Consider the following 15,314-nt stretch of genomic DNA (forward strand, 5'->3'; position numbering starts at 1 on the left):
CAAGGAAGCGAAAGATCAACAGCATTTATTATTATCCGTATATAATTTATATTTAGATCTAAGATTGACTATTAACTGTAGTGGTGCATACATGGATTTAGTGTATACATGCACAACTCTTGCAGAATGATCAAGTTTGCCGACCCATTCTCACTACTAACTCGTCAAATACCTCTGCTTTGCCAGTTCCCCTTTGGCATCGGAGATCGACGCACAGAGGCCCCCTTTAGTGGCTGTATGCGGCGCACCAGGCTTTCAACTAACTCCAATGTAAACCCTCCCTTGGCATTAGTCGACGGTCAGAGCGTGTGACGTTGAATGAAGTCTGTGAGAGTCTTCTAAGTCTTAGAGTGGAGGGGTGATGGTGGATGGGTCACACAAACAAGGACTCTCTTCCAGTAGAGCGGTGTTCACGTACTGTGCAAAACGACATTTTGTCACCTGAGTCGTTAGTCACTCGTTAACGTCAACTACTGTTCCTAAACCTAACTAAGTGGTTTTGTCTCCTAAACTTAATTATCTGCGAAGACAGAAGTTTATTTTGAAAGGACACCATGCATGTAACGAGCGTACAGTATATTGACACTCCGTCTAGGGTGGTACCTAGTGCGTCTATCGTCGATGCCAAGTTGCACTGACCAAGCGGCGGTATTTGACGAGTTCGGCGTGAGAATGCGTCGAGTTCAAATGAAGCATGAAGTTTGTGTTTTCTTCTTGTTTCGTGTGTAACAAAACCTGCATGAATGCCTCAGCTATGAAACACAAAAATCACAGTAATTCCAGTAAATTTTGTCTCAAGAAAAATAACAACGAATCAATTAATTGTCAGAAAAAAACATCTGATTTTATCCTATCAAAGCCCCAAAAGGTAAAGTACACCTCTGAATCAGTTTCCATGCGCGTGTCCTCCGGTCCGTCTGTTATCGGAGGTCAGTGGAAGGCTGTTGCTGTGGGACTGTCCGGGTTTCAGCGGTCAGCGTTCATCTTCCGTAGCTTTGCTGGCAGGTTGTCCTCTGGCCTCCCTCCAGCTGAGAGCAGTGGGCTGTGCATGGGGACCGGAGCAGTGGACAGTGTGGGCGTGGGTAGTAGGCTTTGCTGGTACAGGTCTCCAGTAGACTGGGTCATGGGTTCGAAGCCCACCTTGAGCGACTTGAGGTTCAGTCGATTCTCCGGCCCGGATACTTGCGTGGAGCTGAGGCGTTGCAGCTTTAGAGGCAGGTCTCCTGTGCTGCAGGCCTTCTCCGAGTGCTGGGAGCTGAGCAGAAGCACCTTCCTCTGCAGGTCCTCCTTCCCGGATGAACTCATCCTCTGCAGCTTGCTCGGCAGTCGACCCCCAGTCCCTCCCCTCCTTTCCTCCGATGTGTTGATGCAGTCCACTGAAAACACCCGGTCACGCCGGGCGCCGTGGCTCTCAGTCCGTGTAGGAGTAGATAGAGGCGAGGGCAGTGAATTATTCTCTTCGTACTCCTTGACGCTGTACGCTGGTGTCGGTACCTCGAACGTGATGTGGAACTGAGAGTAATCTACCCTGAAAAAGCCCTCCTCCAGGGACATCACCGGCAAGAAGCGATGGCCCCATAAAACCTCATCCTCGGTATATGACGTCCGGGCCTGGCATGTCATACCTACAAGTGAGAGTCAGGGTAGTAACATTGAATGGGTTTAGCAAAACAATTATAGGCTGATAAGGACAAATGTGAAAGGGCAGCATTCCCTCCCATTATCTTTTTTTTCCACACTCTGCTCTTCTTTATTGCTTGTGAAGTGGCAGCATCATGCTCCTTCCTGTGCAGTCTACCACCTAGTCCCATTCAGTCACATACTGGAGATTGAATGCAGTCATTAACTGTATGAAAAGGAGTCTTACCATTTTTTAAATGGTTCATGAAAGCAGATAAACAGCTATAATTACTGACTAATATCGCTACTTTAGGTCTCCTCATATTTTAAGCGTGTCACCTCTGATGCGCTGAAATATAATACATATTTGAGATGAAGGACATCTTATGTACCATTTCAGAGAGTGACGTCTATCTGTCTTTAGATATTCCTTCCTGGAGTTCAAAGCGGTGCTGTTCGTTTCCATGCAATGCTGAGGGATTCTTGTTGTCGTATGCTGTTGATATCGACGAGAGATGCTTGTTATCAGCGTCCCTTGTGTTGGTCGTGATAATTACCAGTTTAAATCGAGTCAACATAATAAACAATCCCCCTTCAAAGTTACCTCATCAATACATCAATGTCAAGAGCCACGGGTCCTGTCTGTTCATGTATGTATTGCAACTTGTGGTGTTGATTGTGATTTGTGCTGGCCTGAATCTCTGTTCATCTCAAACACAATCAGCTATTGACAAACTGATGTCATGCTCTTTTTGCAGTTGTTTATTAATCATTCATAATTCAGGGATTTTCTATTAAGGTTCGTGCCTGTGTGTCTTCTGTATACAGGATTGTAACAGCTTGCAAACATCTTAATAACCCACTTTTATTCCATTTGAACTCTCGCTAGTTAATTGTCTTGAGAAGATGTTTGTTGGAGGTCGTTTGTGATCAATAAGCAGCTCGTCCATATTCTTTATGATCCAGTGGCTCTGCTTCCACCTGAGCCTTTCTGTTAAACACTACAGTTTGCTGTAGAGTAGGAGTCTGAGCCCGTCCCTCTGAGGGATGATATGCGCTGTGTTATGTCACAGCCCGATGCTATTCCAGGTTGACTAGTCATCGTCATCCACAGAAAAGTCAGTTGTACGTTTACACAAAGCTCATTTTTATTCTTAATTCGCCCAGATGCTTGGCTTTAATCACAAGGGCGAGTCCAGGATAGTTTTCCAGCTGTTTTCCCTTCTCTTACAATGACGGTAGATCTATTAGACAGCAGTCGTACCGCTGCAGCGGAAGCTTGTGGGTTTAGAGCCTAACAGGCATGCCCGTTTAGTTTCATCATTCAGCATCAGCGGGTATTCATCTAGCTGGTTAATGTGTACGGCATCTTGCATTCAATTAAAAGCCCTCAGCACAACTATGCAAACACTTGACAGACAGCGAGAAGGACGTCCCTGAAGAAGACTTTATGTAAAATTGCTGGCAGTAGCCTTCACTGGCACCGTTTACGGAGCGCATTGTGATGCTTTGGCTTTTTTGTTGTACTCTATTTGAATCTGGCCACTGTTACTTGGCACGTATCTAAACACGCAGAGAAGTGTTATCATGTTAGGGAAAGTGTAACCTACAGATGGTGTTGATACGCCAGAGCATAAAAGAGTCAAGGGATTTACACCAAGCCATGTTGACTACCCTTTACTCAATGGTTTACAAAGGTTTGTACGATGGTACACGTCACCTGCTCTGATTATAGAGGTCTCCACGGTTCAGGTACCTACTCCCTAGAATCCGGGATCAAAATATGTGACAGGCTGACAGCAGTGGAGGACAGTGTTATAAGAGTAGTGTAGCTGCTTTCAGGAATAGCTCAGTGCCGAGCAAGTGTGTGTGGATAAGCTCTGAGCAGGAAGCTGTTGGCGATCGGAGCAGAGAGGAAATTAGCAGTAAAGCTGTCAAGTGGTTGAAAATGTACAGTATAGGTCGGTTTGTTTTGGTCAACATCAAGGGCGCCTGCGCAAATGCACTGCGGTAACTAGTAACCAGATTACTAATATTCATGATTTCTCCGTGTTGCAGGTAAACATCATATCCCGAATATGAGCAAAACCAGGCTTCATAACCGGGATACTTGTGTCCATCTAAACACACTCATCGATTACAAGACAGGTTTATTAAATGATGGCTTGAAATTGTTTTAGTTATTATTTCTTTCGCAACAAAGAAATGTTTTAAGTGATAATGCTTTGCCTAGTTTAGGAACAGTATTACCAGAATCACTCAGCATAGAACAGTCAACACCGTAACTGTGGAGGTTATATGTTCTATTTATATGTATTGAGGAGAAACACAACTCAAACACCAATCTCTTTCTGCTCTTTTTTCAGATGTGTAAAAACAGAAACGGTACTGCCTCAAAGGCATGAACTAAAACTGACAAATATTAGAGTGACTGCAAGTTTGAAACATACTTGGAATGAGTTACGGAGACGAGGGGATACCTCTTATTGTGTTGGGGTTAATGGGATGTCTGTTAGTGTGCGGATGATGAGATATCGTGGCCATTGAAGGTGACACTGCCGGGGCTTCCCTCCTCTACGCCTCAGCTCAGAGTGCCACAGCACTGCGACACTAAACTTGTGGCTGCACCCTGATTTAATGGTATTATCAACAGAGCACAGACCGTGTTGCCTGCATGCCTCTACGCTTCCCTGCTGATCCGTCCCCACCGCTCTAAGCCTATTGAGCTCTGTGGTATCCTCTGCAGCAGCGGCAAAATGAGGGTTATGGGGGATGGATAGAAGAAGAGCTAATAAGAAAAGAGGGAGATGGATTTATTCGTATTGGACTTGAGGGAAGAATCATTCTGTTAAAAATGCTACAGAGAGACCAGTGTTGTCACTGAGAGTACTCCAGCATGGCTGCCTGTGGTTGACAGTGGCGGCTGTGTGACAATGTCTCACAGGCTCAGAATTACCTCTGGTCTCAGTTGTCATCTGAAAAATGGAGTGGAACTTCGACTAAACCCGGGCCATTCATCAAAGTGACACACGCATCTATGACCACAGGCCGTAAACCGATTCTGAAGTAATCGTGTATCCCTCCTAATTCAATCAGGGTGTCATTCTCATATGTTGTTCTCACTTTTTTTCAGCTCCCACGTTCTTTGAATATGTAAAACTGAGAATCGGGGAAATGAGATTTCACGGAGTTTAGGTCACTAGTATCTATTAGACAGGAGTGTTGGTTCATGTTGAAATAGGAATTTACATTTAGATTGAGAGGAGTGAAGAAAGGTAGAAATAAAAATGGGATGGAGGTGGATACCAAAATTATAAAAGGAAAGAGGTGAATAAAGTGATGGGGAAAGAAGTTTAATTCCCTCACCAGTGGTCTCCACGATGCCCTCGAGGATAACAACAATCTCAAACTGTTCATTCATGAGAGAGCGTTGAGATAAGTCGAAAAAGGGGCTCTTGGGATTGATTTCATGGCAGATGGTGAGAGGGGACACCAGGAAGAGCTGGTCTGCACCCGTCCCAAAACCAACGTCCAGTTCACACTGGTCCAGAGGCAGGAACTCGCCCTCAGGTGTCTGACGAGACTGAGAGAGAGAGAGAGAGAGCGAGAGAGAGAGAGCAAGAAAGGGAAATAAAGTGATTAATTAGAGAGGAAATAAGAAAGAAAAAAGTCTGACTTAAAGCTTTGCTTTCTTGCGAAATATTGGATAGTGTCACCTCTATGGACCTCAAACTCACCTAAATGAAACCATGTGAGATGTTAGATGGATGGTGGAACCGATAACAACTCATAGACATCTGAAATGTGACAAGGAGCCCCAACTAGACAATACTTTGTTGTACTTCTTTTGTAAGCCACTGGATATGTAGGCTATATATCAGCTTGGTGAATTTTATAAGCAATGTTTTTTTAAGTATAATGTAGCAGAAAATGGAACTAGTTGTAAAAACACCTAAAAGTCTAAAGCTGTGCTGGGTGCTGAAACGGTGATGAAAGCTGGTTTCTCTCCCCGTTTATTTCAAACTTCCATTGGTGCCCTGTTTGCGGTGGCCACAGACTTGGCGCTTCACTTTGATTTCCAAAGGAACTTGCTTGTGTGAGATAGCCGTGTTTGGACATTACTTGCCCACAGAGGGTTGACTGATGCGGAAGCATTTAATTGCCCAGATGGCGTTGGCGCTCACCACCACGGTCCTGCATGGATTTTCTCCTTTTACTGTCGTAATCTGTTTTATCAATCTGTTCACCCTTTCTCTTCTTGTGTGCTTCCCTCACTTAGCAGTCTCTGTGTTACCCTTTCCTGCACACTCTCTTCAATTTGTGGCCATTTTATTACATCCTGCTGTCAGAAAAGAGGCTTGCGGCTTTTTGTATATTAATGTTATTATTTCAATATAAAAACTTGAAGGAATGGCCAACTCTGCTGAAAAAGTTAAAACTGGTTATTTCTGTCATTTAAGAAAAATAGCTGACCTATAAAGATTATCTTTGCAAATCACTATAATTGAAATGATGAGGAGATGAGACACTTTCTGTGTGTTTAATGTACGGTATCTTCCTTTTCTAATTAAAATAGCATCACAACAATTTTGCAAACTCAGGAAACTTTCTTTTTAAGTCAACATTAAAAACAAAACAAAAACTTCCTCGTTCAGCCTTTATCACTGAGTCAGTGTCATCTAGATCTGTTTGTTCAGGCCCAACGTGTGATGATCATAAAAGAAAAGTGGACACAATTTAACTTTTATTAGTTCGATCAATGTTATATTACTGGACCTCTACTGCCCCCCATTACAGATGTAGCTATAGCTAATTCTCCACTAGGGGTCTGTGCTGTTTGCTGGCTCTTCTCTGTCTTCAGCTGATGAATATACTTGTTTTCAATGCTTACATAGACGTTTATCAAGTTCTGTCCCCCTCTGAATTGAACACCCGTTCGTCTGTAGGCCTGTGTGAGTCAATCAATCAATGCGTCATTGTCAGGGCTGTTGCTGTGACGCCTGCATCTCTTTCTGACAGAACCTGTCAGAACGCTAACGGTTAGCTGTCATGCCGAGGAGAAAGTCTGTCTTTTCTAAAGAGCTCCAGGAGGCTTACTCCTTCCTTCTTAAAGCAGGCCACCCGGCAACAAAAATGCTGCGTTCTGCACATAGACCGTATAAAATATGGACGTAGTCTTCGAAACGCCACCCACCCGAAGGTGGATGGCTCCGGCTGTCGCCATCTTGGCAGTGACAACACAGTCTAACTCGCGGCCAAAAGGTGGCTTGTCGGTGGAGCTGAGGCCGGCCCGGGTGACGCAGCAGAGCAGACAGCTAGCATCTAGTGATCTGAGACATCACACACCTTGCACTCGCCCCCCTTTCCTGTCACACCCCAGCTGCTCTGGTAAAGGCAATAAAAGCCCCCCCCAAAACATCTTTCAAAAATAACATATTAAGGCAGAAATCATTTTTAACACCTTCGATGTGTGCATGAGCACACACATGTGCGTGAACGTGTGATACACTTAAGGGCTCAGGTTTGGGGGTTTGAAAACATGGTCACTATGTTAGAGTAGACACACGCACTGATTACTTCATTCCTTACACTTTTGATCTTGGTTTTTTTTGGGGGGGGGGGTTTGAAAGGTTAAAAAAAATATCATATCACTTGTTTTTAAAGCGCTTTCACATGTTTTGGAATCGAAAGCTTGACAGACATGCTGTGCCATTAATCGGCCAATCGCAGTTCAGGGGAAGGGTTTTGCAAATGGTGGATGGCAATGTGGGCATACAGAACACAAACATGAGCAGAAGATTGACATTAATAAGTTTAAAATAACTTTAAGAACTGTTTTGAACTAATGCCAGAATATTTATGCTCCAATTTCAAATCATTTACAGGGAGTTGTTGGAAAAGGATAAAAACATTTATGTTGATTTTCATTCATAAATAAATTGGGTTTACTCCATCTCTGGGCATGCCTTCCCTGTCATCCAAACGTCCTCTGCACTGCAACAGCGAGCTGCAGTCAAAGCCTAACTTCATCCTGACCTCACAGTGACATTGCCCTATAGTTTATCCCTCTGTGAAGCTAACTATGAATGAAGTGTGAGTAATCGGGCTTTGCATTGCCAGAAAGCATTCTATTTCCATCTCCTGTGAATATCAATGAGCTGCTCTTCTGGGGGAACCACTTTCATGCCATTGTTCAGGTGCTTACAGGCTGCTGAATGCTGCTTGTGTGGATGAAGGGTTACCCAATGCTGGCTAAGGGAAATTCTAAATTTCACTTTCTGTCATTGCCACTGAAGATTAAAACGATGGATGACTGTATGCAAACATCGACAGGCAAAGCGCCTCACACAGACCCCGTTGGCACTCTCCTACGCTTCTTCTGCACACAGATCCTGAGATAGCTGAGCTTGTCGACTGTTGCTTTTTCATGTAAATCCCACTCCAGCACCCCGAGCTCTGACGTATCACAACAGGGACTTTTTTAATTCAGTTTTCAATGCCATGAAATTGTGCAGCAGAAACACTAGACGTGCACACAAATACATCTGCACATCGCGTGTGACTACTCACCAACCCAGTCAACCTGTCAGCTGCTCATTATCATTAGAAAAGGCATCCTGGTTTTGTTTCATGATCACAAAAGGTTTCAGTGGTGTGAATGATGCGTATGGATGAAGACAGGCGATAAATAAAATTGATTAGACCTAAAGTGGCCCGATCTTCCTTCCTACCCAACTCCACTCCACGCTCTGCCGAGCCATCATCAATCAGTGGCCTGAGAGGGCGTTGGAGGAACTTGTAGGCAATCAGGTCGACTGACAAGCCAGTCGTATCACACAGGCTTCCCTTCTGGCAGATACTGTCTGCCCACTCAGAACATTTATAAAGGTTGGGCCACCTAACATTTCACCAAGACTGATGTTGATGAATTGGTCAAATTCAAGAGTCAAATGAACAGACTCACACTTTACTCCTGATCTCATAAACAAGGAAACACGTAAACATGTAGTTTTTGTTGAAACTGTTTTGGAGATTTGTTGATTCAATGTATGATCATACTGGAGGCTGTTGACTAAAGTGCTGCATGAATGAATCCTGAAACCCGGAAATGAGTCAGCATCTTCGCACTTTCGATTACTTTGTCTCGAAGTCAAAATTTGGGGTTTTGGTTAGATGCCTGTAATGAGGTCTACAAAAATACGTCATCCTGCAGCACTCTATTGTGTTGTATTAGACTGACAGGTGTTTTGTCCCATTTATACCAATGTCGTTAGGCTAAATATCTGAAACTGTAAAATGCAATGCAGTTCAACAACACCATACAACTGCAGCCTCAAAAAGGATTTAGTTGGTTTGCTTCTTTTGGTTAAAGTAACTAAATTGTGCATCACAGTCAACACAGCTTGGTTGCTCTGTCATAGCCTCTGTTGTGTCTTCTCTTTTGGTCCACAGTCACTTACACTGTTTTTATAAAGTCAAACTCACAATTTTTTGGTTTCTGTTTTACAGACAGATTGATTTGATTGCAGCTCATTAAAGCAACCTGTTAACCAGGTGAGCAGAAATTCCTGTGCCGCTACTATTCACTATTTTATGACATAATGAACTGAAACACAGCTTCATTAAAACCCCTGTGTGATTGGCTGTAGTGACATTTACAATGAGGGATCGGAAAGAAACTCTGAGGCAAAAGAAAGTTGTCCTCTTAATTTTCCTGCCACACAGCTCCAAACCCGGCTGAGTTATGGACAAGTGAGATTTCATGCTTATGAGGACGTCATCTGAGAGCTGCTCGGTATGCGAGTACTCAGGTTGATTATCAAATCAAGGGATTTAAACATTATGGCCATCCCTACACATGTGTTTTGTATGTATATGAAGCTATATACTTCTGTTCTGAGACATTATACCTGGCCATAACAAAAACAAACTAAAATAACTGTAAAACTTAATATAAAACAAAACTAAAATCAAATTGAAGGTCAAGACTAAAATAAAATAAAAACGAATTGTTAATTCAAAACTATTATAACTTTGCTTAGAACTGGATATTTCCGCTGTTATCCTTTCACACAATAACACAGAAAGCTGGGAGCAAATCCATGAAAAGTTTTCTGCTTTTTCTCAGGATTATTTGAGCAACAATGACCTGTTTACGCACATAATTGAATCTTCTGCTGCATCTCTTCTTCTCTTAGAACTGCTGGGAAAACGTCTGCATCATGGACCATCCAAATTTCCAAATCACTAAATTTAAAACTCACTCTGCTGACAAGGACGGTCCATCAAACCTTTTCGTCTGAATTCACATTGGTTTTGGAAGACAACATTTTTCAACATTCATTACCAATATTATGTCACTTATTTATTATTTATTTTAAGGTTAAGGTTAGGCTGAAGTTTACAATGTGCAACATTCATTGTTGTGAGTAATTGGATTCAAACTCAAGTAAGGATGCATGTGAAGTCATACTGATTAGGTGGCTGTAGAGGCTTATGCTGCACCAAAATTAAATATTAGATCAGGTCAGTCAAACCAAGACAAAACTGGTACTAGATGTTTTTTTTGTAGATCTACTTTTTTGTGTTATGCTCTGGTTTCGTTTCCTTCCACAGAAAGTGTTTTAATTCTCTGTGTGACTCTTGGTGACTTTAGCGGCTGTTGTGGCAGAAATGGTGTCACAATGTTCTTGGCCAAAAATGTGTTTTGTTGTGAATGTGCTGCCTCTGATTTCTCCTTGGGTATGGGAAATACTGTAACATGGCTCATAGGCTATTATACTCAGGAGCCTGAAGATAGTGTTCATTCAGTCTACTTGGTGAGAAAACTTAAGATGATTTTGTCTGTATATGCGTGTGCTTTTTGAGCATGCACACTCCTACAGAAAAACATCCTATTCAACTGTGTAGACTCTGAACTATTCAAGCATAGAAATGGGAGAGGAGCGTGAGCAGTCCAGAGTCTTAAGGTTTTCTGGCTCTTGGGCTCGTTAATCAATGACTGCAGGGTTTCAAGGCCTTTCTCTAGCCCTCCACAACCTGATAGTATAATTGCATCTCTATTCTTATTACATAAGAAATGTAAATCAATTCCAGTTTTAGTGACTTGTGTATATAGCCCATACTGCAATCCTCTGAGGAGATATACAGCCGAGAGGATTTCTCTCCCACTGAAATAGAAGGCACCACTCACACAATGAAAATATTAAGAAAAAAAGAGCTGCTAATTCTTTTTATGTTTCCCTTCTCTTATTGCGAGCCTCTCTCCAGCTCTTTCACCACTTTCCATCACTTTCAATCAATTCCTTCGCTCTCTCCACCCTCCCGGTAATACCAGAGTCATATTCTCAGCTCGGATGTTCTACCAGGACGCCCTCTGAGGCTGTCATGGATGCCCTGCAAAGCTGCATTTCAACCGCTTAGGGTGAGACTCTGTATGACAGCTTCCATTGGTCTGTCTCTCCCTTCTCTCTGCTCTCACCCAGTAATCATCCACGACAGTTCAGCAGAGCTCTGGTGTCCAAATGCAGCAGCACCAACAAGTGGCTCCAAAATGTACGTTATAGTGAAGTTGCAACTTGGGCTGCTTCCTCTGAGGGCTGAATTGTGTCTCTACAGTGGTAGTTTTGTCACTTTGTCTGATGTGTGCCAGTTAGTCAACATGTTGTTGCAGGTTTCCAGCACACAACATTCTGTCTGGGCTGCCAGACACTGTCTGTGAGATGCCAGGAACCACTGCCATTGTCTGACAACGATCATATTGATTACATTTACTCTTGGTGCCGATATGGAGGACATGTGTTTTTTTTTCTGCCACGACTGACTTGGGCAACTAGAGGCTGTCTTTTGTCCCTCCACTGCAGGCCAACTGACCCAGGAACAGAGCTTTGTGAGCAGTGTGGCCACTAGCTAACAGGCAAAAACCAGAACGAAAGGAAAGACCAAAACTCAATACCTGGTTGTGGGCAGATGGACTGACGCCCACGTCTAGCCAAAGGTGAGTGAGTCTGTGCATTACACGTATAGGGAGTAAAAGGCTGGTGCTTTTATCTTACACTGCATTGCACTAAAAAAAACGTTCTGTGGCAACATCACCAATTACATGTGTGGGGTCAAGACAATGGGTGTCCTCACACAAGGAATAGTAAGAGTATGAATACAGTCTTCTGCAATCAAAAGAGAGCTGTTCCTTTACTCTGTTTTTGACCAAAAAAATATTTTGCCAAACTCTCTCACACACACATTTTCTATACAAGTTAAAATGCTTCCTCTGCCATTAATGCCTGAGTACTTTATATGATGAGGTTTGACTTGAAAAGGGTTGCAGTTCAACAGCACCACCAACATTTCTTTACGGGGAGTGCACTGAAAGCATTCAGTCTAAAATAATTAAGTTTTTTATATTTGAGGGTTTTTGTGTGATGTGTAATATCTAAACAATGCCTTTGTTCACGCACAATGACTCATTTTTTTTTTTTTCTTCTATTATGTACTCTGGCAGAGCTGCTGCAAAAATTCTGTCTCGGTAAGAGAGTCTTTGAAGCGAAAGAATAAGGTTAAAGCCCTGAAGCAAAACGGGAAAAAACCCACTAAGGAGCACACAGTGGATACGGTTTTTATTGTATTTCTCAGAGAGAGGGAGTGTAAAAAAATGTGTGGTTGTCAGAAAGGTCTTGGAATTTATACTGATTGTATTTCTTGCAGTCCAGAAGGAAAGGTAAAGGAAAGTGGCTCAACAGTAAAATAAATCCCTGCGCCTCAGTGATGCATTCCTTTTTTAACTAACACAAAACCTGATTTTCTCCTACTTCTGGTGCCATTGCTTTAAAGAAAAAAAAATCCTATCTATAAGTACCAGTGTGCTGGTGAACTAAGATTTGAAATCTCATAGGTGTGTTGCACAGATGGAGACATTCTGATTGAGAAACAGAGCTTCCGTCTCACAGGAGAGGTGAGATTAGTCAATAGAGACATGTGTGATTGTACTTCATGGGGTTGTTCACTCCCTCCATGCTTGTAACTCGGTCCTTCCTGCCTGCCTGCATGCATCATTAAGCTGACCAACGCAGTGCTCGATGTGACTGTGCAGAGGAGAACGCAGACATAAACAAGCCCCAAGCACCCCACTAATGCTGTTTTTCTTCTATATGGCCCATTTTGCACATTGAACATGGATGTGGCTGCATGAGAGGAGCTCTATTACGACAACTAAAAGAGGAGTCAGTCGACCTTGCTACTTACTGGCCCTGGTGATTTTCTGCATTGTTGCTTGTTTTCAGAGTGTGAGTTGTTTTTTTTTAGCTCTATTCCCCTAAAATCTTCATTAGTGGATAACCAACGTAGTAACACAGATAGTGCGGCGGATTTAAACACACAACGATGTGACTGAAACAGCTGAATTTATTGTCCTTTTTTGTTGTTGTGTCATTTCATATCCCAGGGAACAGAAATATAAAAAAATACCCCCTTAAGAAAAGATAGAAAATAATGCATTTCTTTATGGATGCCATAAATACAATTTATGCCCGCATGCTCTCTCCCTGGAGTGTTGTTTTACGGACTCCAGTGATCTGTAGTAGTGTGTCAGGCTCCCTCTCACTGTTGATCCACCAAGCATAACTTTCTTCCTCAGGGGGCCATCTCACTGCCACATCCACTTACTGATACACACCTATCTGTCCAGGTGTCACCACTGATGCTGGACGCAGTGTCGTCCATCTACACTGCAGCGCTTTTCTGTCTTTTCTCAGAGCTGCACCAGTCAGCCTCACCACCCTGCAGCTAGAGGAGTATAGAAATGCTACCTTAAGCCTGTTTTGTTTAACAAGGTGTATATTGTGTGGTGGGACCTTGTTTGTTTGTTTGGCTTTATTTATTTACTTTTCCTGAACTTTATTTTTTTGCATATAGCTCTATAGTATGCTTCAATTTTAAAAGGGCTGAAAGATGGTATGCAGTCATTAGAATGCATACCATTTCCATGTAACTCTGTGGTTCTATCATTTTATTACTGTGTTGGTTAAAGAAGGTGTGATCTACGTACAGCATGTGCTCAACTTCAACTCAGCTCCTGCGCTTCAGTTAGTTTTCAGGGAGTTCTTATCATCAGAGAGTCTCTGGCGCTCGTGCTTACCTTTATGAGTTTGCACCTGATCTGAGCAGACACCATGTGGCTGTTCCGCAGGTTGCCCACACGGAACATGAGGCACAGTTTGCCGTCTCGCTGAGAAATCACGGCGTCCTGACTGAACATGAGCGTCTCTGCGCGTTTCTTAGGTTGGGACATTTTTATGAACATGCAGCCGATGAGAAAAGCGTCCACTATGGAGCCCATCAGCGACTGGAACAAGAAGAGGATGATGCCCTCCGGGCACTTCTCTGTGATGTACCGGTAGCCGTAACCGATCGTGGCCTCAGTCTCGATGAAAAACAGAAAAGCTGAGGGGAAGTTGTAAACATTGGCCACGCAGGGAGTGTAGGACGCGTCGTGGCCGTGATTCAGGTCTCCTCTGATGTAAGCGATGATCCACCACATAGATGCCATGACCAGCCAAGCGATCGTGTATGTTAGGAGGAAGATGAGCATGTTCCATCGCCACTTTAGGTCGACCAAAGTGGTGAAGAGGTCAGAGAGGTACCTGCTGGACTCTCCGCCGAGGTTTCCGTGCTGCACATTGCAGCGACCGTTCTTGTCCACGAAGCGCTGGCGTTTCTTCTTAACCGGGGCAGAAAAAGTGGTAGCCCGATTTGTGTTAACCACCTGGTAGTCTTCGCCAAATTTTCTACGAAGTGCCGCCATTTGAGCTCTCCTGAAGTATACGGAAAAGTACTTGCTGTTTAATCCATGGTTTGGGTTATTTGAGCCTCCAAAACACTGTTTCTGCAGTGCGTAAAACGTGCCATGGTCACTTTAGCGCGCGTAAATCCTGGGAATCAAATTTAAAAAACACGCGTATGTGAGTGCTTTTAAAGTTTTGATTTTATCCCTTTGTTGTATAAAACAATCCACTATTCTTATTTTACATAATATCAGAAGACCGCTGACTGTGGCTGTGCGCTCAGCTCAGGCTCCACTCACTCTGACTGGCGTGGTGCTCACCAGCGGAGCGAAATACGAGCAGCTGTCTACCATTCACAGCTTCTGGTGGGCTGTGGAGAATGGAGAGGTGAGTGTGTGTGTGCGAGGAAGAGATGTGAGGAGAGGGAGGGAAGGGGGAAGGGACAGAGGAGGGGAGAGTTACACGAGACTGCGTTTGTGTGTAAAGAGAGAGAGTGAGTGAGGGAGAGGTGGACAATTCGACTCTTCTGTGTAGTTCATGTGGTTAATTAAATCAGTGTACGACTTAATTTTTATATTAATTCATTAGAAGATTAATGTATTCATTAATTCCTCATAAGTGCTTACATTGCATTTTCAATGAAGCTGATCCTCCGTGTGATTAACAGCATGGAGGGACACACAGAGCCTGAGTGATGAAATCGGAGGATCTTTGCTTTCAAGTTAAACTGTGCCATCTACTGGAAGGACGATCTCTGTGCATATAATTCAGGCTATATTGGGAGCATTGACTTACTGGCTAGGCTACAGTAATTATTTGTATTCCTGTTAACCTGTGGCGTATTAGCAAATTAAATTAAGGTAACGATGTTGAGTAAAATAACAATAACGGAATAGGTGTACAGTACTTTTTCAG

The 15,314-nt window shown here is 43.2% G+C and overlaps 1 protein-coding gene across 1 annotated transcript; it reads right to left on the reverse strand.

Annotated features, from left to right (window-relative positions):
* Positions 1–966: 966 nt before the first annotated feature.
* LOC142936974 (G protein-activated inward rectifier potassium channel 1-like) lies at positions 967–14,419 on the reverse strand. The gene is made up of 3 exons (XM_076080105.1): positions 13,754–14,419; positions 4,987–5,203; positions 967–1,625 (listed from the first exon to the last, which is right to left on the reverse strand). The coding sequence occupies exons 1-3, from the start codon at positions 14,417–14,419 to the stop codon at positions 967–969; spliced, it is 1,542 nt and encodes a 513-aa protein (XP_075936220.1).
* Between the last annotated feature and the right edge of the window lie 895 nt (positions 14,420–15,314).

This window comes from Anarhichas minor, unplaced genomic scaffold, assembly GCF_050575085.1.
Source record: "Anarhichas minor isolate MPS153535 unplaced genomic scaffold, ASM5057508v1 ptg000007l, whole genome shotgun sequence".
Lineage (NCBI taxonomy): Eukaryota > Metazoa > Chordata > Actinopteri > Perciformes > Anarhichadidae > Anarhichas > Anarhichas minor.

Coding starts and splice junctions, on each gene's coding strand:
- LOC142936974 (XM_076080105.1), bottom strand. CDS start 14,419: ATGGCGGCACTTCGTAGAAAATTTGGCGAAGACTACCAGGTGGTTAAC. Junction 5,204..13,753: donor TCAGGTGCAAACTCATAAAG/GTAAGCACGAGC, acceptor TCTCTCTCTCAG/TCTCGTCAGACACCTGAGGG. Junction 1,626..4,986: donor GGGCATCGTGGAGACCACTG/GTGAGGGAATTA, acceptor TCTCACTTGTAG/GTATGACATGCCAGGCCCGG.